This window comes from Thermobia domestica, chromosome 7 (genome assembly GCF_964235325.1).
Source record: "Thermobia domestica chromosome 7, izTheDome1.hap1.1, whole genome shotgun sequence".
Lineage (NCBI taxonomy): Eukaryota > Metazoa > Arthropoda > Insecta > Zygentoma > Lepismatidae > Thermobia > Thermobia domestica.
Window position 1 is genome coordinate 302241697 of NC_137460.1, and position 27333 is coordinate 302269029.

General features: G+C 35.9%; 1 protein-coding gene across 10 annotated transcripts in view; it reads left to right on the forward strand.

The window, feature by feature from the left end:
- Nucleotides 1-27333, forward strand: part of Wnk (Wnk kinase) — a 297369-nt gene that overhangs the window by 194391 nt on the left and 75645 nt on the right. For 9 of the 10 annotated variants that reach the window (XM_081766830.1, XM_081766829.1, XM_081766834.1 and 6 more), the window contains 5 exons: nt 953-1089; nt 3412-3643; nt 6521-6712; nt 20912-21055; nt 22334-22420. In XM_081766830.1, the coding sequence (XP_081622956.1) occupies nt 953-1089; nt 3412-3643; nt 6521-6712; nt 20912-21055; nt 22334-22420 (792 nt within the window). The remainder of the gene's footprint in view (nt 1-952; nt 1090-3411; nt 3644-6520; nt 6713-20911; nt 21056-22333; nt 22421-27333) is intronic. The other variant, XM_081766833.1, reaches the window with a different exon arrangement.

Genomic DNA, 27333 nt, shown 5'->3' on the forward strand with positions numbered 1-27333 from the left:
TCCATAAGAAAGACCTGTACTTAAAACATTTTTATATTATATATCTTGACAAAACCGTCGTCTTGATAAAAACTGAGTTCGTAAATTTATATCTTAAGTTAAAATATACTTATTGTTTCCTCCTTGGAAAATTGTATTAAATATAGAAATATAAGGTAAAAATTTGGAATTGATTTGATTTGTAAGCCAAACCAACTCCCGAACTACTAAACACGGTTGGAGATAACAAATAAGGATTTTAAGTTTTTCTTCATATTGAACCAAGGAAACCGATCTTTGGTGTACGTAAACATGACGTTAATAACTAAAGAAAAACAAATTTCTTTCAAGTGTCCTCTGCTTGGCGAAGGGTAAAGTAAAAATACATTTCTATTTCTTCGAGCGGAGGTTTTAAAATCTCATACATCATAAAATGAGGTATATATCTAATTATAAGACACGTAGTTCCTGACGTACGCTGTAAGAGATTTCAGAGAAAGCGGTCAATGTCAGGTAACGGTTCAAAGTAAATGAATTTTCTCACTTCCTGTAGTTCGTTTCATACAGTATTCATAATTTTTCTAGCGTCTGAATTTTAACGATGAGTATCACAGGGTTTGTACGAGACCATTACACTACCGTAAAGTTCATATGACACAAGTAATTATCAAAAAATGTAAGTGTAGTTCTTTTTTGGGTAATTATTTCGAAGTAAACGTTGTATATAGTTATTTTATTATTTTTTAATGCCTACATTAGTCTGAGTGCTAAATTCCCTTATTCTCTTCCATTTGGTGGCTATTCGCTTCTTTTAGAAATAGTGATTCAATATAAATGCATGCTTGGTTTATAAGCTTCATAAAATTTAGTGACAACACGATTAATAATGTTAATAGCTACTAGAACAGATTATTATGTAATAATCGATAACGTAGAGTTTTATTCTAATAACTGTTATTTTGGTTTTGTATAGCCACTGGATATTGCTAGTGCTCAGGAGTTGCAGCAGCAAATTGTATCTCAACCACCAACGGCGTCTCAGTCGGCTCCAGTCGACATTGACACAGCTGCCGCCAATGACGGTGGAGTGCAGACGGCACCTCCGGAAGTGTAAGTTAATTACATAGCGTCTCAGCACAAATATACTTAAGAATTATTTCACGTGGCCGGTGATTGTATCATACCCATTAATTCCTTTCAACTGAAATAATACTAGAATATGACATTGAGGTTGAAAGTTTTTCCTGTGACCTGTTAGTAAAACATTGTGACTCAGCCTTGTAGCCACAGCACTGACTGAATTCTTTCGGTGATTCTGTGATTACATGTGTTGATCTTACGTTGAGTCCTGTATAGGTGTACGTGAGGGTACTCAGAAGAAACGGAACTATTTTTTTTTAGTGGTTAGACCTTTTGTAGTACCGCGCTTTGCCGCTAGGAGCGCATAGAGCGAACATCGCCGAGTCAGTAAGCCAAGTGCCATCACAAGATCAGGACTAGTTTTGGCAGAGTTTATACTGACAACTGTTTTATGTGATCGTCGATTTTGCAATGACTGATTGTCATGGACAGTGTGCGGCAGTGAAATTCTGTTCTTTGCTCAGAAAAAGTGGAACAGAAACTTGAAATGTTAAAAACTGCGTACAAGGACGATGCTATGGAGAAAACAGGTGTTTTGAGTGGTTTTCCCGTTTCAAAAATGGTGAAATATCAATTGATGACAAACCTCGTTCTAATAGTCCTTCCACGGCCCGAACACATGAAAATGTTGAAAAAATTGGTGCAATCATCAACGAAGATCGACGACGGACCATTGAAGATATTGTGGAGCTGTCGGGAGTGACTTAGAGTTCAGTGCGATGTTTGTTTGAAAAATATACTAAAAGATTAGACAAGTTTATTAATAACACTTTGAAACGGAGTAGACAAGCGGATAGTACTTTGAAGGGGATTGAAGGTTTTGTGCTTAAAATGTAAATAAATAATTTCGGTTTGTTTTGGGTACCCTCTCGTACATAGCCTGGGATAAAGTTGCGAATAGTGGCTGCGATTTTACTGTAAACAGTAGATCCTGTCTTAATGTGGCTTTGACACTGAAAAGAGGCATTAATTCTGAGTCAATAAATTAGCCCTGATTTGAAAGATTCATCTGTGATAATTGACGGAAGGACGGTAGGTAGGAAGCTATCCAGTGATTGCTCCATCAGGGTGTCTATCGGTCACGAAAGTCACGAAATTAGAAAACGGTCATGAAAGTCACGAAAAAGTCACGAAATTTGGCTTTCGAGTCAATTTTTTTAAATGTACAAAAGTAAGTAAAGATTCGAAACTTTCGTTGTATAAAACGTCAAAATTCACCACCAAAAATGTCTATGGTCGGCTTTAGACGCTACCAAATCGCAAGCAAAGTACGTTTCTATCGCATGGATGAAAATTCGGCCTAATTCGCACCCAAATTTGCTCTTGAAAATGTTAGGAAATTTTATGATTTGGTGAAGAAAAGGTCACGAAAAAGTCACGAAATTTAATTTTGGAATTTTAGTAGACACCCTGTCCATGGTACGAAGACATTACTAAACTTTTCCAGATTGTAGTATTTGTATGTAGTCTGCGATTGAAATACCATGTCTTGCAGTCGACTCAAACGATAAGGCAGAAAAATATGACATCAGCACCCAAACATACTCGATTGGATGAAGTTTCGATGAGTATACAGACCATCCAATTCGGATGATGTCTTCTCCCTTCAAATAACCAGACGTAATATGTGCGGAGTGTGGGCGTAAATTGTCACCCATAAAAAGGAAGTCTAGGCGAAATGCTCCGCGGAAATTGCGAGCATATGTGTAGAAAATTCATCTCGAAATGTTGTGCCATCATATTTCCATGTTCCCGTTTGTGTTCCTCATTTCGACGGTTTACATTCCGTTTGTATTTTTCTCTGGACACCAGACGACTTCGTAAAAAATGGGACTTCTGGTTACTCTTACAATATATGTATATTAATATGTAAGAAGAAAATAGTATTGAGTCTGAGAAGAACGTTTCTCTGAAAGCTTTGCCTTTTTATCGTAGATGTCGTAATATATGTATTTGTCATTCGTTAGTCAATATTATATTGGGTAATTAGGACTGGTGATCAAGATTTTGAGAGGTTCAATCGAGATCCCCCTCAAAATTAGTCAATGACCTCTTTCTTATTTCTGCTTCGTTACATGTATTATATTAAAAAGGTACAGATTTTTTTCTTATATTAGCCAGATGGCGCTTGTATCATTAAACTCATTCCCTGCTTTATATATTGACGTAGAAAGAGTTACATTCTTACGTCATCTTCTAATCATCACAGAAACAAAAAAATCACAATAATTCTAAGCGAATGTTGCTTGTGATGGTACAGGTAATATTTTTATTTGAAACTTGATTTTTCAGTGGCGGAACGGAGAGTGGCTTAGAAGCCGGAGATCAGGGTGAGAAGAAAGGAATTGAGCGGAAACGAACAGGTGGCAAGCGACGAAAAACAGGAGAACGAGGACCAAAGCTTACCGTGTTGAGTGTGAGTGGCTCAGTGGTTGAGTGTCAAATGGAAACTAGTAAACAGAAGACTGTCACTTTTAAATTCGATAGTGAGGATATGGTGCCTGCAGAAATAGCCAACAACTTGGTAAGTATATGTCCCTTCACAACAAGGTGTACATTTATATGTTTCAGTGGAATTATACTTCTAATATACTTGAACATGAGTTAGACGACTTAGGTCCATATCGTTCAAATGTTCGTGTACCCGAGTGCTTGTTGTCGACTTGACATAGATTCCAAGTTCTGTTTGTACGGCAGCGACAGATTTTGCGGCAGTTTCTTCACCAATATAATGCTGGGGCGAATTTAACATGCTTAAGCGTTGTTAATCAGGGTGTATACTAATTTGTTAAAAACATTACAACCTGGAATTTACGTTAAGACATGACAAATTTTAAAAAAAAAAAAGCCGAGTGCATGGAATTTTTGACGTTTTTACGTAATTTTTTAATGTATCCATCGTGAACGCGGATATTGAATAATGGGCTTACAGTAATTCATTTTATTTAATTTTATAGTAACACTAATAGTTATTTATTTTTTGACAACTAGACCGCCCGTATTAGTATCCAGTTTTGAAGTAACTTGAAGTACTTGTTTTGTACATTTTATATACTTGTAGTTCATAAACATGTTTTGTTTGTCCAAAGGAAGTGAAAGGTCATTCATATATGACATGCTTGCACTGACACACCAATAATATTAATAATAATATAATGACCACTGGAAAAATGTGAATCCACGTCCATTAGAGCAGATATCTCAAATCGAGTTAACAGTATATCATACTCTACAGGAAGTAGCTGGGTGAATAACTTGAGCGCCTGATTATGAAAGTAACAGAAAAGTACAACTTCCTATCAGATTAAGTATTCAGGTACGAAAGTACACTCATGTCCAAAATTATTGTCGCATATTTATAACTGTCTTGTTGTTGAAATATAATTTGATAGTGACTTTCCAGGGTACTTCTAATACTGTTACTATGTGTATAATGGAAATGTATATTTGTTGTAAATTTCATAGGGGAAAGAATTATAAATACGAAAATTAGAATGAATAAAACAAAATGTTGCTAAATGAACAAGAAAGATTATTTTTTGTTATATTATTCTTATTTACATTTCTTTTGACATGAAATTTACCACATAGATGTCTTTGCCCATTATACACATACTAACATTATAAGAAATATCGGACGAAATCGTTATCAAATTATATTCCTACAACAGAATATTTATAGATATGCGACAATCATTTTGTACATGAGTGTACATGGGAGGCACGGTGGTTTAGTCGTAGAGCGCTTACCTCTTGTGCATTAGGTCTCTGGCTCGATCCTCGGCCAAATAAGTTTGTGATGGACAACGTCGTACTTGTGGATTTTCTCTGGGTACTCCTGTTTCCTCCCATTTTCTTAATCCACCAATTCTTCCATCATTATTCATTTGCTTTAATCATCGTTTTCCTTAGCGTAAAGGGCATTAAACTCCCAAGATTTCATTTCTGAAAGAGTCATACTGAGAGAGATTCTTTACATTTAATTTATTTCTTCTTGGATGTAGTGTAGAAAACTTATTATTTGTGAATCTTGAATTGTACCCCTTGGTATTCTTGTATTTCTAAATAATATTTATATTTTGACCAATGTGTAGTATGCATGGTTGTTTCATATTTATCATGCAGATCAGAATTTTTGAAATTTTCCACTTTTTAAAGTAGAATGTGAGAAATCATCGAAAAGTAATAATACAGCCATCTTCATCTCGCTATCAATGTTGCGTAACTGTCTCTCTGTTATCTTGTTTCACTCATTTTATTATAATAATTACAACTTAATCATATCTCAGACACTTAAATTTAATATGTACAGATGTCTGCAATGTTTTTTTTTTTAATACCTGTTCTTCTTTACCTCCAAACTACGCTGTGAATTTAAGTATGGGAAGTTTTACTGTGTTAATCTCTTTTAAAAATGAAAACGAAATCTTGGAGTTTAACGTCCCACGATCATGGCCTTTAGCTAAGGGAGAATGAACAACAAGTGAATAATGGAAGAATTGGTGGAAGGAGACAGAAGTATCTCGAGAAAATACACGAACACGATTTTGTTCACCCCAAACTTACTTCGCCGGGGAACCCACCCATCAGAGGTAAGCACTCTACCACTGAGCCAACATGCCCCCTTCCCATCTCTAAGTTTGAACGAAAGCATTGATTATCACAAATATTGAACCTAGGACAGGAGAACATTTTGAAATAAAATTTTGGTGTCTGCGGTGGCTCAGTGATAGAGCATTCACCTCGGATGCTTGGGATCCCTGGTTCGATCCCTGCTGGCGCCAAGTGAACTTTGTGGTGGACAAACACCATGCACGTGGATTTTCTGGGGGTTCTCCCGTTTCTTCCCACTTCTTTCATTCCACCATTATCACACATCTCATTATGATCGTCACCCTTAGCCTAGGTGTATAATCGGGGGCCGCGGTGGCTTAGTGGTCTCTGGTTCGATCCCAGCTCGCGTCAAGTGGGCTTTCTGATGATCATTCAGATCGGCATTTGTAAAAATCTATCACCATTGATCTTTATAGAGTAAGAAGAGTAATAGATAGAGAGAAGCTTTTTCTCTCACTATATGTAATATGAGAAAGAGAGATCCATCGTCCCAACAATAGATTTATTTGCGCCCTTAGTCATCTGTGAAAACCGGAAGTAGTAGATGCATATTTTGATATTGGACCGCCTTGGTTTAGAAGTCCATCGTATGACCCAACAATGTGTAACGAAACTTGTTTGGTTCATGCTACATTACCCTTCTTATTGAAACTTTGAGTTAACTTAATAAAAGATTTTCTAATAAAGGCGTTATAAATGAATGAGAAAAGTTTTCAAACATTTGAGAAATAAGTAGAAAACTAGGTAGACTTTGTTGAAGAATTAATGATTTGTAATTTTAATTTAGGTTGAGGAAAATTTGCTTCCCGAACACCACTCTGAGATCTTCATCGAATTGGTGCAAGACATTGTTCATCAACTGAAAGAGCATCCGGATCGATTGCCTGTCGTTCATTATCAAGCGGATGTAACCATGAGTCCTGGAACCACAAGGAAACCTCGCGAGAGAGAAAGGGAACACTCCGCAGAACCTGTCAGGGTAAGTACATTCCACTGGTTGTAGTCATAGATAAATGTGTAGCTGTAACACTGGGAAATATCAGGGGTATTGACTGTATTTGGTAGTTCGACTGTGTTTTCACAATGAACATGAGAGTTTATAGACTCAATACAAAATCGTGAAAAATTACTAATTCATTTTGTTCTTAAAATATTGTTTACGATATAATAACAGTATTTCTGTAAATATTAAACATACATAATGAATATGGTAAAGTCCACGTATTCTTGTATATTTTGTTTAAAGAGAACGTACGACCTTGATAAAGTCTTAAAAGCAGTGTTAATAAAATTGAAGATTCTAGAAATATTTGAAACAAATGGGTGAATAGGGAGAATAACGCAGTATGTATTCGCCAGTGACTATGCTTTGGTTAATTAAGATTACAAAAACTCGTCTCTTGTATGCCTCGAGTTCCAATTACAGACATGATCTTCGTGTAAGGCAACTAGGAGTAGGATGGTAAAAGGTTAAGGTTCCACACGTAAAAGAGGTGCCACGTTTCGGCCGCCTTCTAGTTTTCATTGTCACTTAACAGACAGGGTAAGCCGAGACAAGAAAATTAGTATCGTACTTTCCAGGGACCGACCAGACATCGAACTTTGAGATGCATAACAACAATGGTACTTGGGTTAGATTGATTTAATGGCGAGAATTTCTTCTCTGATAATTAATCTTTGTGAATGTGAATCAATTCTTTATCCTAATTTACAATTTGTAATAATTTAGAAGTGTGTTAGGCATCTAACATTTTTATTGCGTCTGGAATTAAATGCACAAAATGACCGATAATCTGTTACTTTCATCGGTAGAGTTCGATAAATGATTGTGAGTGGACTTGGATGTAAGTGATCCAGATTATACCGATAAAGGTAAGAGTTTACCGAGGGCATCTAGTAAATTTAATTCCTGATCCAATAAAAATGGGTAGGGGCATAACTTATTTTTGTTGTTACAAGTTATTATAAACATGCGTCAGTTTATCTCGTTAAACAAATGTAGTGGACTTTGAGATGCTGAGTGGTATGAGCGTAATTGTGTTTCCAAAATTGGCTAAACATTTGAAATGATTCGTGTATTTTTATGGAATAGCATTTTCGTATTGCTGTCTAAGAAATAATAAATTTTCGAAGTACTGTGAAACCAAATAAATAAGTCTTCAAGGAATCGCGATTAAATGGTCTTATAAATTAAAGTTTACACAAATATCAGATTTTTACTGTACACACTATAGGCTAATGGTGGCAAAGTTCGTATTGAAAACGTAAAGCAGTTAGTTAGGCAGCTCGTGATTAACTGGTTGATTCAGAACAAGAGGTTCCACAGGATATGTTGTTGCGCAAATAATGAGATAAGTTCACAATAGCTGAGAAAAGATCTGCTCATTTGTATCAAAATTTCTGACCCATTGAAATGTTATGTACAGTATGCAAGGAGAGTGAAAACACCAACGGAATCTCAAGACAGAACAATACGAATAATAAATGAAGTAATTACGTAATATGCAAGGCTCTGCATTGGTTTACTAAGAATATAATTAGGAAAATAAAAACAAAAGCCCATCACCACAGGGCAATTAAGCACAATAGCAGAAATATAGCTTATCACTTACTAGAATTTAAGAAGTTACGAAATTAACTTAAAAAAGAAATTAGAACAGAATATAGTAACTTTGTTGCGAATACAGAAAACACGTTACAAACTGATCCTTCCCAGCTCTGGACTTTTGTTAAAACTAAGACCCAACACCTTAATTGTAACACGCTGACATACAATAGCCAAGAATTAGTTAGTAATGACGAGATTGCAAATTCATTTGCTACATATTTTCAGTCAGTCTATAATAACGAAGATATCATGGATAGCAGTAGTAATAGTAACAGCTCATATGAGACACTGGACAAATTAAGGATTCTAAAAATTGAGATGACTGAAATTAAAAAAGCAATAAGAAAACTGAAGGGGAAAGGAACGATAGGACCTGACGGTATTCCAGATTATATAGTAAAGGGATGTGAAGAACACTTTCTACTTCCACTCTATATTTTATTCAACCTAATTATTTCTACTTGTAAATTCCCCAGTAAATGGAAAATAACAAAAGTCTGTCCCATTCCTAAGTCTAATAATGGTAAAGATATTCAAAATTATAGGCCTGTATCAATATTGAGTACTTTTGCTAAAGTGTTTGAATCTATTCTTTATAAACGGATTGAAAATCATATAAAACTATCAATTTCAGAATATCAGCATGGCTTCGTCCAGGGTAGATCGACAGTCACAAATCTCAGTATTCTTAACAATTTTGTAGCAAGAACCCTAGATCAAGGTGGTCAAGTAGATATTATCTACACCGATTTTGCGAAAGCATTTGATAGAGTAAATCACAAGGTACTAATAGAGAAACTACGTTAATTTAACTTCTCCGCAGAGTTAATTGGGCTCTTCGAGTCGTATTTGAGAGACCGAAGGCAGTTCGTTGTATATAAGGGATACAAGTCAACCGAATACTTGCAACTATCTGGTGTTCCACAAGGATCAAATTTGGGTCCACTACTATTTGTAATATTTATAAATGATCTCCCTAGATGTATAACGTATTCCCACAAACTGTTGTATGCCGATGATCTCAAACTTTTTAGATGTATAAATTCCATAAATGACTGTAATCAACTTCAACAAGACATAAATTCAGTGGTGCAATGGTGTCAAAGTAATTTATTGAATGTAAATATTAGTAAATGTAAAATCATGAGTATTACAAAACGTAAAAAACCAGTGCAATTTAAATATTCAATTAATGAGACTCAACTACCCGTTGTAAGTACTGTCAATGATTTAGGAGTAATGTATGATACGAAATTTACATTTGAACCACATATTGATAACATAATAAATGAAGCGAACAGAAATCTTGGGTTTATTCTAAGAATTAGTAGGGAGTTTCGTAAACCTGCCACACTTCATAAATTATATCAAACTTACGTTCGATCCAAACTCGAATACGCGACGCTTGTATGGAACCCAGATACAAAAATTAACTCACTAAAAATAGAAAAAATCCAATCCAAATTTCTTAGATATCTTGTATATAAGGAAACAAACATTTTCCCAAGAACTGAAAACACTAATTCATTGAATAGGGATTTTGAAACTCTAACTCTCAAACAAAGAAGAACGTTATCTGACATGATATTTTTGTACAAGGTACTTAATAATAAGCTAGACTGCAACGAATTGCTTTCGAGCTTTCAAATAAACGTTCCAGGTAGAAAAACACGTCCAGAAAACTATAACTTATTTTATTGTGCAAAAGCAAGGACTAATATCCTAAATAAGTCGCCAACATGGAGGATTAGTGCAACCTACAACAGACTCTTAAAAATGACAAATAATATATATATTTACGCTGATTGCCTCACAAGGTTTAAAAGGGAAATTGTAAATATATTATTTCATGAAAGATGAACACTGTAATTGGATATAATACCTGTTGTTCTGTTTCAATAAATAAATAAATAAATAAATAACTGTTCTTCATAAATAAACATAGAATAACTACCGAATGATTTTAACATAAAACAACAAACAGTCATACAGTTCAGCCTACGCAGAGACAGATAAAGCTATAACAATAGAAACTCCTTTAAAACATACTTTTAAAACATTTCGAGAACCAGATGGCCTATCCTGGAAGACAGTGTGTCAGAAAAATGTAGAATTAGTCTTAAAAAGCCAATTCTAATATCCGCTGTAACTAAATTTTAACACTCTTCATCAGTTGGTGAAACTGAACTGGAGTTGTTGTAGCCGAAATACTGTGTGGGCACGCAAAACCATAAAGACATGTGACGAAAAATTGTAATCTTAAATCATACTGCAGAATAGTTCGTAATAATTCTGCATGGTACTCATTTGTTGAAAGAATGTGTGTTGCGGTAAATGAAACTGTACAATGTAACTGTATCTCTAAAAAGCTGAGAGAACTTAAGTTTGTTCATAAACGTAAAAATATTTTTTTTTTTTTAATTTATGAGTCATTTGACATCATTTGACGAACAATTAAAAAAAAAAAGTCTAATTCAAGTATAAAACAAAAACTTACTTTGCAATCATATATACAAGATATAATTACTTAAGAAGAATTAAATTGTTGTGTAGCGATGATTGAACGAAGTATGTGGTCCTAGAATGTTAATATCGTAGGTGGTCCTGCCCTAAGGTGAGATTGAAAGTTCAATACTTAACAAGATTTTTAGATATTTTTTTCTTAGTTGCGATTATGTCCGGTTCTGTTTGCGGGCTGGGATACAACCTGAGAGTGAGGCAAGTGTAAAAACTCCATTGTTGTAGCATGTGGGTTAGTGTTCACGTTATTTGTTTTCTGTTAGAACGAAAATATCTTAGTTTTTGTCAGTGTTAGATGTTTGGCAACTTGCATGGATATCTTTTTGATTTTTTTTTTTTTTTTTTTTTTTTTTTTTAATAGTGGTATTTAGGTAACCTAGATTATAGTATATATGGAAATAACACGTTAATCGTAATTTTTACACTAATATATGTTCCAAAACATATTAAGTATATTATTTTATTATTTATAAGATTCGTATTTATTTTTTATAAATAAAACAAAATATTGTTAAATATTGCAGACACGCATGTATACTTCTAATTGATATGTAAAAATACTAATACAAAATTAATACAATTTGAAGAGTGCAATGTGATCAAAAATCAAATTCGGTTTCTTTTATTATTATTATTTATTTATTTATTGAACAAATTCCCAGATACAGCATAACTTTGCCATTTTACTCATGGAAATGGTAACAAACAGGAAAAAACTGTAAACAAATAGTGCAAAAGTAATATTGTTTCGCCAAAACTCGTTTAATTGCTCTTTCAAACACCGGGTAGCTCAAAAAAAAAAAAAAAAAAAGTTTGCATCAGTTGTTAAATTAAAACTTCGGTATTCTGTAAAAGAAAAAGAGACCTCTGGATAATTGCCAACCTAGGGCGGGCAAGATGGAATAGGTGGGTATGTGAGAAGGGATACGTAATGATAGTTCCTGAAATAATGTTTCCGAATTTTAAAGTTTCCGTTAACTATGTTATGAAGAAATTTCAGGTCAGAGTTATTTGAGCGTACTCGCGAGTCTGACATTAAGATACCACAAGATTTCCTCCTTAGGTAATATTCCAAATGCGGAAACACGAAAATGTACTATAGCAATAAAGTAGTTGAGAATAGAATAAAGTCTAGAGAGGTGTGTAGGTGCTGCTATGGCCCATATGAGAGAGCAGTATTCAATCTTGGGCGCTGTTAGAGCTTTATAAAAAGTTGTCAGTGATGCAACAGTGCGTAGTTCAGTAAATCGATAAAGAAGCTCCAACATGCGCATTGAATTTCTAAGTGTTGAAAGATGTGGTCAGAGAAGTTGAGTTTCGAATCATAGATGACATCAAGATCATTATGACTAGCAGAATGTGTAATAGGGAAATCATTGATATAGTATGTGGAGAGAACATGAGACTTTTTCAGTGTAATGGTAATATTGTGACATTTTTTTGCTGTTAAATTCCAAGTGCCACATTTTACACTAACCTATAAGTAATTTTATTTTCCATGAATGAAATAGATCTTAAAAAATCGTTACGCAAACTTTCAAAATTACCTGCAGTTAGATGCCAAACCAAACCATATGTTTCTCGTGAAGCTTTCAGTGAAGCATTATGTGAACGATTGATTGCCCCTCCTGCTGGTTTAGTGGCCAGCCTGAGTCCAGGGTTCGATTCACGGTAGTGGAAGACTTGAAATTTGAACACATTACGGTGGTACATACAGGACTGGCAAGTTTTCGAAGGACGTCAAAATCTGTCATAACTATATTATTTAAAATTAATATTTCTTGTTGGAAACAGACTTCATGATGATGATAGTTAAATTTTCTAAGCTGACCCTCTATTTGAATACTACATTCATAAATCATGCTCAGGTCCCATTAGTTGACGGTCACATGGACAGTGCTAAAGCAAATGTTTAAACAAACCCCAGCATGAATTGCTCGATTGTTGTCAAATACAAGAACTCAGTTCTCGAACAGTAGCGAACATCTGTTTCATTAGTTAGTTATCACTGTTTTTATATGAAAACTGTCCTTGTTTGTCTCAAGCAAGTTCCTTACCATTGATGATGGAAACATTTTTTTTAAAACAGATGTAGAAGGAAAATCAAGAAGCAAAGATAAAAGAGCTGGTTGCACCGAAATTACAAATTAATATATTGAGATTGAAGCTCGATCTTGAATTCTCTAAAAAGGATTGTCATCTTTCTTGTGCAGGTCTATTTGCTTTGTGTTTCACTAACATAGATTATTATTTAAAGAAGAGAAAACACGAGATTGTGTTTGTAGTGTTTAGGCCTTTCTGAGTGTGAGCACCCATTCCTTCCCTTCGTTGTTCATGATGGGGTAGCATACTTAAAATGGTAGCTTTTAAGATTTATTCTTTCTGGAGAAAGAGTGCGGGAGATGATGCCATTGCACGGGGGCGGCAAATTTGTCTAGATTCCACCTTAAACTGTAGGTCGCTTCATATAGCCTCGGTATTCATTCAACTAAGTTCACTTTTGTCAGCTCCGATTCATAAAGCTAAGGAAACGTTGAGGCGAATTATTCACATGGGATTAAGTAAACAGATCAGAAAAGGAAAGCTGTTCAATGAATAGCAGTTTTGAAAATGGTTAAATGTGAGAGACCCTGGTTCACTTTCGGATTAGGATTTTGAATACCATTTTATAGATTCTCATGAGTCTCACCGCATTTTTACATGTTCTTCAAAATATTGCTGCAGAAGTGAGAGGATTAACATTAAAATTTCTGTTCAGTTTTTTTTCTTTTAATAAAATCAGTTGAAATATTGGGGACTTAGATAATAAACTGATCAAGAACAAAAATCGTCCAAAAGACATTGACTACTTTATTGTGTAGTATTTAGTACTTACTTTTAAAAAAACGCAGAGAAATTATTACTTATATATATATATATATATATATATATATATATATATATTTGTTGGTAACAAACTGAACGACACCGTTAAGCTGTAGTTTGACTTCTCATAGAATCCCCTTAGGGAATCTTCAGCCAATCAGTCCCAAGTTCATTCTAAGACAGTAGTAAAATACTGGCACACACAGATTCTGACTCACTCCTCCCACTAAAAGCAATTAAGAGAATTTAGTGACGAAATCTTGCAGCTTCTTAGAACTGTCTGTTATAAACCGTAAAGCATGAATGTGATTTTTAGTAAAATTTTGAAAACATCGAAGTAAAATAAGTACTATCTCTATTTTGTAAATATTCAGTAAACAAATATAAAATTAATATAGCAGTAGCCATGACATCCAAGACGTTAACAGATTCTGATGATTAGTATATCTTCCTTTATATTCTGACAAAACATTTTCCAGATGCAGGATATAGATTCCTGAGTGATACGTTGTGAATCCTAATATTGAATATATTTTGATTTTATATCACATTGTACTTTTCAATTGGACACTAAATTTTCTTCTATGAACTGTTGTGTGAGTGTGTGAAAACTCTTAAACATTCTTTCTCCTCGCTACCCTTGTCTGTTGCCTCCTGACTTAAAACTTGTGTTATGTCAGTCACCCTATGCTCATTGTATTGTATGGTGATGGCTGGCTGGTGATATGGTTGGGTTTTTGTCCTTTCTTTTGATTTGCCAGGTGAGGCATGCATCTCTAACACGTCAGGGGTCTCTTAGGCGATCCTTCCGTGGCCACAGACGTCATCGATCGGTAAGTCATTGTCTTTTCAGAAGAGATTGCAGTTTCCCTTCTTCGGCTACAGCTTTTGTTCATCTCCCCTAGTTTCCAGCTCTGCTTTTTATAATTTTTGGCTTTTAATTTGACCTTAGTGTGCATTTTATTTTGTTATTATTATTTTGCATGAAATGCATCTCCTACCGAGTGAACGTACGTAATAATGGCTCTGAAGGTGACAGTCCATGACGTAGTGCTGACGCAGTAAAAGTTTCCTTACTATTCTTTGTAATTATGTTTCACTCCAGGGTAATCAGTTTCACTCTAGGACGACCATAGTCTTGCGGGCCTCTTAACAGTATATTTGACCGGGCATAAGAAAGATAATGAACTGACTATTTAACTCTACTGGCACCAATATTTGGTCTGACAGTGATAAGTAAGGGCCACTACAGATGTTTGCGTTATAAACCGTTTTGGTTAAAAGTATGTGACACACGATTCATACTCAATTCTACTGTAAGTTGGAAAGCTATGATTTGTGAGTGTAGTCTAATGGTAGTATTCACCCATTTCTTTCAAGCGCTTACAGGACACTTAATCCTGTTGTATGTAATTCGTGTGTTGAGACATGTATAAATATTTGTTCTTCCGTTTATAGAGATGCTGGCGAATTTTTAAAAGCATCCGTTCGAAGTACAGTGCTCGCCATTAAAAACTAAACTCCAATAAAGGAAGGATATTAGTGCCAAAGTTGGCAGGTAGGAACCTGATTGTATCTGATGGTACAAGTAGCAAGCATAACCATAGTACATGTTTAAACATACTTGTCTTTGCGACGTGTGATAAGGCAACAATGGAACAGAACTGGCGATGACCAGGGCCCATCATGGGCTGTCAGAACGGCTGCAATACAGTGAGGCATTGAGAGTATGAGTCCTTGGATGTCCTGGAGTATAGCAAGGCATACGTCTTCAACACAATGCCACATCTCATCAGTAGGCTAAAAATCTGAGAAATGCGCCAGCATAGGAAGTAGAGGACATTGTGTCCAGCCAGGAAATGTAGGGCAGTACGTGCAACATGAGGGCGCTGGAATGTACTCCCCAGGAAGACTTACTTTATCGAATCCAATATCCCGTCAGTATACCGCTAGCTTTTCAAATGTCTGTGAACACGTAAGACAACTTACACGGGATCCAATGCACTCCCACGCCATAATACCCGGTGCTGGTTCGACGTGGCGGTGCAAAATGCAGGCGTCGCCCACCGTAGTGTCACACTAGTCCCAGATACAGAATGCGGCATCATCATAATGCAGATTGAAGCGGTATTCGCCTGAAAAGATTTCCTGCCATTTGTTCACCATGTGCGATGTTCATGACACCGTTGTAATCCCCATACCTATGCTATGCAGTCAGTGGAAGCCGCAGCAACGGGCGCCGTACAAATTTGACCCGCTCTACTAGGTGACGTAGAACTGTTGAGGACACCAGGCGCTGTGCAGCAGCCTCCAATACTTGCGCCAGTTTGCGGGATGTAGGTCTGTTATCCACTACATATATACTAACAAAGCATCGGTCTTCGCGGCCCTGGTATGGCGTGGTCGTTGGGATCCGGCATGTATCTGTATAGTGCCTTCGTAGAACCATGAAGTCCATATGTGGTGCACTTTGGCCCTATTTCGTCCAATACGAGTTCCAACGTTGCACAAGGATAAACGACACTCGTGATACTCCATTATTTGTCCAGGATCAAAGGCCGAAAATGCTGGAAGGTCTGCCACATTCGACAACTAGGCATCTTTCAATCGTATGCGCACAGTCACGTCACATCAACATCTGTCTACCACTGAATTGTGGCTTTCTGACTAGCCTCCGCTTGATATCACTACATGGCATACATGGCGTCTCTGCTGCCTCACGGTGCTGTCGTGCTAATAAATTGTTCATCCTTCCATGCTTTACATATTCTGCAAATTTGGACTTCCCATGGTGTCTTCTCGTTGGTGTTGCATTTTTAATGACGAGCAGTGTAATAGCGCACAAGCAATAGTGTTTTTTGGTACGGTTTCTTAGTGAGTAGTATTGTGCATGGTTTTGCTTTTGATATGTTCCCACCACATATTCTCTACCCTACTTGAGTGCGAAAGAATGAGAGTAAATGTGAGTGAATGTGGTGAACACAAAACAAAAATCATAATAATTAAATGTATAAGCTAAAATAAACTAGTAAACCTAGTACGATCAGGGGATCCATTTACAAATATGTTCCTCTTCGTATACTTGCATATTAAGTTACTGAGTTCTAGTGTAATTCTCCTTATAAGTGTGTTTTACTCGTGAGATTTATATTTATTTATTTATTTATTTTATAGCACAAGCACGTTCCTCTCATTTTGTAATATGTCACGTTTTGCTATTCACTGAATTGTTACGTTAAATTTAATAATTACTTATTGTAATAATACATTGCTACGTGAAAATGTTACGATATAGATATGTATTTAAATTAATATGTGTTGTTTCCCTGATGGTACGTTACTCAAATAGTTGAATGCTTCTCTGTTAGTGTCAGAAGAAAATATTTAAAAAAATAAAATTCGTATCTAGAGGGCTTTTGCAAATGCCAAGCGGTAAGTGGCTGTTAATCTCTTGCAATATGCGTATTTTTTTTCTTTCTTGTAGTATTGCGCTGTAAAGCAATATGTACTTAAAGAAGTGCATAGGCTTTAATTATGAAATAGTAAACTGGTAGAGCGACAGTTGTGTAGTGTGTAGAAATCTATAGAAGTAGCAGAGCTTTATGGATGGATTGACTGCTATAATAAAAGATATGAATGATTTCGTGGCTTCCGAAACTTCAGCAGTCAGTGTTAATGCTGATAATTAATATTTTTCATTTCAGCTGTTTAGACCTCCATTTTTACTTCATTAATTAAAAATTGAAAGGATTTTGTTGAAGAAGCAAGTGTAGGGGCAGATCAAACATAGTTATAATTTCATTGTTTCTTTTTCACGGTTCTCATATCAGTGACTCATTTTTATATTCGAATTTAATATTTACTATGCACATTATATGCAATATAAAGGTTTTAACCTCTTTTCCAAAGCATCAGTCTGTTGAGGTGCTTGAGCGAATTGTAAGCATATGTGCTTTCTGTGTCCACTATCTTTGATGGTATGCGGTCTGGGTTCTCTCGTTAAGCTGCAGGTTTACCTGCTTAGTCTCGGTGCTGCAAGACGATATTACACTGGAAGTAGACAAAATACCACAAATTCTGTTTTATTATAGTGTTAAATTTCAACGATGTCTGTGAATGTTTCTTCGCGATTTGGTAACGAATAGTCAACAAAATTCTGGATTGGAAGACGCTATCGTGTTTGTTATTTTTGTTAGAATGAAATATTTGTTTTAACATTGTATTCTGAAATAATTTTAACATTGCATTCTGAAATAATTAAATATTTGTTTTAACATTGTATTCTGAAATAATTTTAACATTGCATTCTGAAATAATTAAATAAGTCATCCATACTTTGTTCCTTCTGGGAGATGAGTAATTTGCAGCCTTACGTAATGGTTTATATTGTAATGCCTATTTGGTAGAGACAGTAATAATCCGGGATTTATCCCTTCACCAAACTTATTTATAAATTATTACAGAACTGTCTTCGTATGCAGAAAGAGAATATATCAGAGTTTTCTTTATCACAAAGAAGGATGAAAGAAGGAAATACTTTTGCACGGAAACCTTTTAGCTCATGGTAACCTCATGGTAGTCTGTAGCGACTTCAGGATACAGTATTTTGGTAACCTCCTTAGCTCAGGAGCAGGTCAACTGATATTTCGGTCTTCTTCAGGTCCATTTTTATAGGTGATTTCTGGGTGGCTCATTCCTCCTCGGGATTTGTCGTGCTGGCTTCGTGTCTCCTGTTTACTTCATGTATATCGTCTGCTTGTATTGATGATTGTAAACAGTAGCACGTTTTGTATGGATATAACATGTACTCGCACTGAAAGGTGGGGATCCTTACAATGTATATTGAGGAAGCTACTCGAATTAAGAAGTAGCTAACCCAAGTCGAGAAAGCTAGAAATGTTTGCGTTTGAGGCCACTGCACTAACTGTGAAAAATACGTCATCTGATTAGCCATTAACCATTTGGTGATATTTTACTGTCTCTCTGTCCTATTGGATTATTCCAAGAAACGTTTACAACACTTGCAATATTCCAAACAAGATTTAAATAGCTGTTTCATCCTACAAAAGTCAGAACCCATGACTTAAATCATTTTCTAATATATAACTTAACTAGGCTCGACATAGCACTGAAATTCAAGAAGAAAATATCCAACTCTAAAATACTTGTAATGGATGAGTAATTTGGACAGGCTGCCTGAAAGGTACCTTAAACGTAGTTTGAACACTGCCTTTTGTGAATTCAGTTTAAAAAGTTACAAATGTTAGCAAAAGTATTTTCAAATGATTTATTTTTGTGTGGGGGAAACCAGCCAGTAATCGATCGTATTATCAGTTCTAATAAATTACTCAGGTGATCAAAGTGTGACAATAAGCATTGGAATGTATAACTGTTTCGTCTCTTACTTTTTAAAGATAAAAAAATAATTTTGCACGAAGTGATACAACAGCACTGAATAAAAAATGTTAAGTTAAAGAGTCTAAAGAAATAGCATATACTGGCTTTCTCCATAATATATTAGAATGGCAAAAGGAGTGTGAATTGACAGGGAGAAAGTAGAACAGGTGACTGGGTATGACATGAAATGCGAACGTGAAAGAAAAGCAAGTACAGAGGAGACGAAAGAAACTTTAGGAGGAAGAAAAGTCTGTTTTCTAGTCCCTGAATAAAGAGTTCAGGTAAATACTCATAAAACGCTTCGTATGAAGTATTGTATTGGGCAGAAACATAGGTAGTACTCAAAAGCGGCAGAAAAGACCTTAAGGCTTTCGAAGAGTGGGTGTGGAGAAGAATGGAGAAAATCAGATGGTCCAATCGAGAACCAAGAAGATTAGTTAAGAATAGTAAAGAGGAAGAAAACAATTTAAATAATATTGAAAAGAGGAAGAGAAAGTAATTGGGAGATTGACTGAAAATAAACTGTATCGTAGGGGACTTGATAGAAGGTCCTGTAGAAGAAAAAATAGAGAGGGGCAAAAGAGCTACAATTGATCGATAGTATAAAAGAGAAAATTGCTGCGTCAGGAGAAAGATGTTAGCGGAAGACAGTACTTTATAGAGTTTGAAGTAAGTGACCTGTCAGTAATGGCAGAATACCTATGACGATGGAATATTTTGAAGAATTTGAAAATGTACCAACGATGACAACAAAATAATCTAACCAAGAGTTTCAGCAAAAACATACAAAACTATTTGCTCACTGCTGAATTTTCCCATGTTTCAGAAAGATAAAATAATTTAAAAAATACGAGAGTAAGTAAAAAAAAAAAAAAAAAAATACACTGTTCATACTGACCTCTGTCCTCGTTTGTTTTATTATTATGCTGTTATGGTCATGCTATAAAAGTTTGATCCCAATTCCTCCATTTGTCTTCCTTTTGTTGCAGGATTATGGCTGCTTCATTAGAAACTTGCACCAAAGAGGAACAACGAGCAGTAATCCGGTTTTTGTGGCCGAAGATGTATGAGGAACCATGACTAGTTTCCAGACGATATGCCACTTTATCAATAGTCGCTCGTCTGTCTAACAGAACCATGTCACGTGCACACTCAATGTTGTCAACATCTGTAACCGTAGATGGTTGTCTGGCTCCTTCCTCGTGCGTAATACTTGTGCGACCATTTTTGAATTTTTCAATCCTTTCGTACACACTTTTCCCGTATTCTGCCGAAAATCTTTGATGGATTGCGCCCCCTGATACAGCTTCCGACCACAAAAATCGGATCAGTGCTTGTTGTTCCTCTTTGGTGCAAACTTCTAATGGAGCAGCCATGATCTATTTGCATTGAAAGGAAGACAAATTGAAAGGAGGAATTAAGATCAAACTTCTATAGCATGACCATAACAACATAACAAAATAAACGAGGACAGAGGTAAGAAGAGGTATGAACAATGTAAGGAGAGTTACGTCAACATTGTGAATAATTTTGACTTAACCTTCGTATTTAAAGTCACAGTAAAAGGATAAATTTAATGACTAATAACAAATTTATTGTCATTTTCTCAATTTATTGCTTTTCATGCTACAAAATATTTTTAAGGAAAGCTGATATAAATGTGCTTTTTATCGAAAGATCCTGTACTGCCTTTCCTTTATTATATATAAAACAAAACATTTTTAAATGTATAACTGTTCATGGCAACCTGTCATAACGATGCTTAATTAATTGTTGTTTTGCTTCTAGCGAGATGAGACGTCCACGTCATCCACCCCAACACGACGATGGGAACCTGATGGATCTGGTCAAGTTTCCGGTCAAAGCAGTCCTATTCGACAGTTGAATACGCATCCCGCTAACACACCAGATTCTGCACCATATCCACCGCCGGTAATAATTTTTTTTAAGTATGTTCTTAATAATGATAATTTTTAACATAAATTATTTATGTACAGAATACTTCTGATGTAAGCTTTTCATGTTTATCCCGTTTGCTTTTTATTTATTTATTTATTTCGAAGGTCTCTGATTTTTACTTGAACACTTGCAACTCCTAATGTAATTCGTGTAGATATCAGATACATATGTTTCGAATGGTAATTTAGTTAGCTTTCGAGTTTTGTAATATTCCATTAGAAAAACGGTACAATCCTACAACAGGATCACTTCCCTCCTCCTGCTAATCTTTATGGTCCCCAATTTGGGAACCACTATCTTAGGAACAAAACTCATCTGTTCATAAAACTCGAAGAGAATCTTCCTGTATGTGTTCATTACAGTAAAGGAACAGAACTCTTGGATCAATTATGGTCAAAAAATGTTCCGATGTTTCCATCAAGCTATAATTTTCATTCTGAATGAATTTAAATAGCAGTTAAACGCTGAGGGAAATGGTAACAATTATGCGAAACTTGTAAAAATAAACTATGTTAAAGAGACAGGTGAAAGAAAGAAGTACCTCTTTTCTTCATCTAATGTCTAGTCTGAACGATTTCTTTTATTTGATGACTAATCGCCTGTTTCTGAAGTCATAGCCTTCCGCCATGTCTCCTCTTCTTTAAGGAAGCTGACTTTTCTCTCCATTTTTGGTTAAAATAAAGAAAAAAACACAATTGTTTCCTCCACACTTTAATGTTCTGTCTGCCCTCTTACTTTATCCAACATAGAATGGCTATACTGTTTTGAATGTAAAACACGCCTGCCATGTTCAGAAAGTATCCCATAATATAAGTCCGTCTTTTCTGGTAACAGTCAGGAATAAGGACGCTTATGGGACTAATTTTTAAAAATATTAGCTTCAAGAGCGCACAATCTATTTCGTACGTATGATTTGTCTTTCATTTATGATTACACCTAATTATATTGCTATGGTTATTCCTGGGTATTTACTACTAATAACGATAGCCAACCAAACGAACTCTTGAACCGTCATAATGTTTATCACATACACATAATCCAGAAATTTTGGACTTATCCACATGACGTTATAAAAATTAATAAGTCAATAGGAAAAGTTCAGAATTTCCCTCCAAATGCAGAACTAACTTTCCTCTCGTGTGTCAATCTTCTTGAGGCTGATGCATTATCAGTGATTAATTGAATATAACCAACTATGAGACGTATCTCATTGTGTTTGTTCTGTTGTATGAAGAAATGGTTACTTTGCAGGTCCGCCAAGTATCTCGTTTCCTTGTGAGTCCCGTGGTGGAGACGCAGTCGACCGCCCCGAAGGAGAAAGCTGCTGCCGCCGAGGAGGTAGGGTGGCTGCCCGATCAGTGTTGAAAGCCTAGCCTTGCCTTGCCTTGCCTGGTGGTGGTGCTACGGGTGTTACGTTCATCAGCTCACATGTTAATTTATTCATAGCGTCTGGCTCACGCTTTTCATTCACATCTGTGCATGTTCCTTTGCTTTCTTTACGTTGGGATTCGAGTTGGGGCTGCTTGCGTGTGTGTGTGTATAAACGTGATGGCCAGTTTGTGCTCCGTCTTGTGTTAGTAGTCATGAGGACAGCTTCCGAACTTGGTATTTGTACCAACAGAAGACACAGGGAGGAAGTTGATAATATAGTTGCATTATGATTTTGAAACACGAAATGGATTTCCTGTAACTAACTATTCTTATGTAAACATAATACTGACATACTCTGTATTTACAGTGTACATTAGGGTGTCTCAACTTGGGGGTCGCGAGAGGGCTTCATGGGATCGCAAAGATAAGCGGAAGATGAATGAACTGACCAAATTTCGTTTTAATCCATTGGCTTTTAGGGAAGTTACTGTATCCACTATATTTAAGAAATGGATTCTACTATTATAGAAATAGGTGGATATCATGAGATCTCCGCAATACAATAGGTATATTAAAAATCCCACACAAGCTTATTACAAACCAGAAATTATAACGGGGTCGCTGGCAAGAGGATGTGATAAAATGGAGATCGTGAAAGGAATTATGTTGACAACCATTGGTCTACACTAATAGCGAACTTCCTCGTGGTTTAATATAAAGCGTTTTAATCTTAGTTGTGGGAGATCCAGATTCGACTTCAGATCGGTTCGTGTACAACGTGGAATTATAGTTCGTATCTCTTAGAATCTCACTTAAAAAGAAATGTTGAACTCCAAACAATCCTGATCATCATCTATAGTGCCATCTAGCTGATAGAGAGAAAATGAAACAATAGTAACCATTCGAAAGTTTCCAGCACCTCCGTAAATGGAATTCATTGCGTAGTTGTAACCACTTTCTGGATCTGCCCCCCTGCTGTTCCACCAATAAATACTTTCAGGAGACCTGAACTTACCTATTTAAGATATCGAAGAACATTTCCAAAAAGGAGACCTTTTCTCAGATCGCCCTCCGGTCTCAACAATAAGATGAGCATTAGGCACCGAGAGGTTCGGATGTCTCGTCTCGAAATCCTCAAGGACATTCAGATGATCGTTCGGACCACGACACACAAAAATATCATTCATACATGTAACGAAAACACATTAAATAAAATGATATTATGCTTATTTATTAAATGCACTATGCGTAAAAAAATATAGAAGAAAAACAATCAAAACACTAAACACTGATATGGATGTAAACACTTAACTATTTCCACAAACATAAAATTACACTTCACATTTTACGATATTATATAGCCCTTTGTATCACTGCATAAACGAGTGAAAGATTATACTTGGGGCTCAACACAAATACTTTCTCACACCTCGTACTAATGGACGTGGGGGTTAACACTGAAGTAATCCCACGACCTAAGTTCTTGACTGGTGCAAGAAAAAATCATATCCAGCAGGATAAACGTAGACAATCGCACTTCGTAGAATTAGGACATTGGAGGACCCGTACTACTTATACGCACAAGGTCTGTGGGCCCTGGCCTTCACTTAAGTGGGGCTAGCCGCTGTTCAGTCTTTGATCGGCCCCTTTGCGTAATTCTATATTGAGTTAAACGAACGTGTTCGCTATATTGATTCGTGGAGAAAACTCCCTGAGTCCAGATGTTCTAGGTGTAAGCTGAATTGACCGACTGGTCAATGTTGGCAGTTCATTTTAAAATGTATGGATATGCAAATTAAATGTTAAAAGAGTTTGCGTTAATTCACAGTTCATTGGCCAGAATGCAAGAGAACACGATAAACTTATCGTGGGAAGTTCTAGATAAAAAGTGGCTGAGCAATATGGTTGACGCCGGCGACTCGTTCAAGCCTGAGAACTTCTAGATAAATCTCGCTGAACAATATTGCTTGTCGACGGTCTGGCTAGGTTGCAGCTGGTCTGCTCTCGACTGCCGCAGTATTTCCATAAACAATTGAAGAAAGTACTTAATTTAGTTCCAAATAACCATAGAACGTAGTCTTTGCATATTAATGAGTAAGGAAGAAACACTGAGGAGCCAAGTAATAAAAAGACGATGATCATATATGTGGTTCAGATAATGAATGTGGTGCGTGTTACGAACTTAAAATCTTCTCACGCAAAACAACGTTTGACATACATATATGAGTGAATGATGAAAGACTCTTGTTCTATTGCGTGGGAGAGAAATTGAATTGTTCGTAGTTCCCACCGAAGAAAGAAATTATTTGCGTCGCAAAAATAAAATAAAAATTGAAGAACGATTTCTGTCTTTTCAAAATATACAGAGCGTCCACAAAATTACTTATATAACCTGGTGACATTCATATAGTAAAAGATTTGAGACAGGGCACTCATTCTGGGTATTGTAATAATGGTAATTACGTCTTCCGTAAAGAAAGAAAGAAAATTAAAAGCTTAACGTTTAGTGCTGTCACTAACATTTTGATTTTATGACTAATTGTGATGAAGTTTATTCAAAATACAGTGCGTTCAAGAAGTCGCTCCGCAGTGGATTATAGCAAAGAGAGACATAGAAACTCTCCACTATGGTAAATGTTAAAAGTTGTTTATGTTCGCTTGAAGATTCAGGTCAATCCTTCTCATAAAGATTAGTGATTGATAAATTGTATGATAGCGTCCATCAGTACTTTAACCGTTTAGGTACCATTGTTCCCTTTTGGGAACAGCAACTTTTCAGCGTTCTAGCGCTGTATATTTTCTATATTTCTGCCTGACATTAAGTAGTATTATAAATGAATGAATTATTAATTGTTTTATTTGCCTTAATTTCACAACAATGTATTTTAAATAGTTTCTTTCGATTTTTTTACAATTGAAGTTTTCATGTTTTTCACATAAGGTTGCAACACTGCGTGCTTACGAAGTAATATAATAGTTGACAAGACTAATTGTGGACAGTTGAGAGCTCAATGTGTGCACTTTTTTGTAGTGTGATTGAACGTGCGTTTGCGAGCATTGTTTGTTATTGCGCAACTGATATATTTTAATGTTCCCATTTGGGAACATTGGTACGTAACGTGTTCGTGTGAATATTTGTTCTCTAAAATAGCGAAATGGGAAAGAAATTTCTTACGCTGGATGAAATAGTAGACACATTGGACACTGTGCGTTTCTAATGAGGAAACGGATGTTTGCATTCTCCCTTCAGATGAAGCAGGTGATATAATAGACGAAGACGAATTAGTTGCTGTTATGTCTAAGGACGTATGTGGTCTGAGTTGGTAGTGACAGTGAATAATCTCATCGATGACGCAAAATGAGCTTGAAAATATATCATCATCTAAAAGGAAAGGGAAACAGTGTGTGCCTAAGTGGAAAAATGTTGCGAAAACTTGCCTCAATCCCATTTCCAGTTCACCAGAAAAACTTGTGGTTTCTCATCCTCATCTTGACGGTAGTTCTCCGATAAATATTTTCTTCAAGATTTTGCCTCCATCATACATTGAACACCTTGTTCAAATGTCTAATTTGTACGCACAGCAGAAGGGAGCTCCACATATAAATACATCATATGAACAGCTACTAAAATTTTTTTTGTTTATTACTTCTCAGCGGGTATCCTGTTCTTCCTTCTGAGAAGTCCTACTGGAGTATAGCAGACGACTTGTGTATATCGATTGTGTCATCCGTAATGCCCAGAGTCCGTTTCGAACAAACAAAGAAATATTTCCATATTGTTGACAATTCTAACGTACCAAAAGGTGACAAATTTGGGAAAATAAGACCTATATACGATGAACTACAGAAGAACTTCCAGTAGTTTGGTATCTTTCACCAATATCTGAGCATTTATGAAAGCATGGTTCCGTACTCTGGGCATCACACCTGCAACATGTTTATTACAGGAAAACCAATCTTTTTTGGTTACAAAATATGTTTTTTATGTTCTTCTGACGGTTATCCCTATGCAGTGGACCCCTATGGTGGAAAAGACAATAGTGCTGATAACGTTAGTGGGAATATTCCATTAGGAACGAGAATTATTCGTAGTCTCACATCATAGAAAATAATGACCAGCACGAAGTCTTTTCCGATAATTTCTTTACGTCTTATGCTGTTCTTTTAGAATTAGGAGGAAAATGTGTTCGAGCAACTGGGACAGTAAGAGATAATTGTGTTCAACAGTGTCCCGTGACTCCACAGAAAGAACTTCCTAGAAAGGGAAAAGCAAAGTTTGACGTCAAAAGTGATAGTAATGTGTGCTTTGTAAGGTCGAATGACAGTGCAGTTGTAACTGTTGGTTCAAACTGTCTTACACACTTGCCAGTAGGATCAGTGAGGAGATACTCTGGTGCACATAAAAAAGAGGTTCCAATTATTAGTCTACCATTCGTTATTCAAAAGTACAATGAAGAAATGGGAGGTGTTGATGTTACGGATCGTCTTCTTGCATCATACAAACCCAAACTCAGATCCAAAAAAATGGTGGTCTAATCTTTTCAATAATGCACTCAATTTAGCGATTGTTTCTTCCTGGAAATTGCATTGCGAATTGAATGCAAACAATGAACTCACACATCTACAGTTTTTGAGAGAAGATACGATGTGTCTTTCGCATCGGAAACATGACATCAATTAGGCCAGGTCCAAGACCGCATGTTCCTCTCGAAGCTCGAAACTCTGACACGCATTACATTGTGGATGCATCAGAAGGACGCTGTATAGTGTGCAAATCTAATACAAGAAAAATGTGTTTTCTTTGGTCAAAAGAGATTACACCAGAGGTGATTTCCAAAGTATCATGGGTTATAAGCATTTTTTCAAAGACCTGAAAAAAG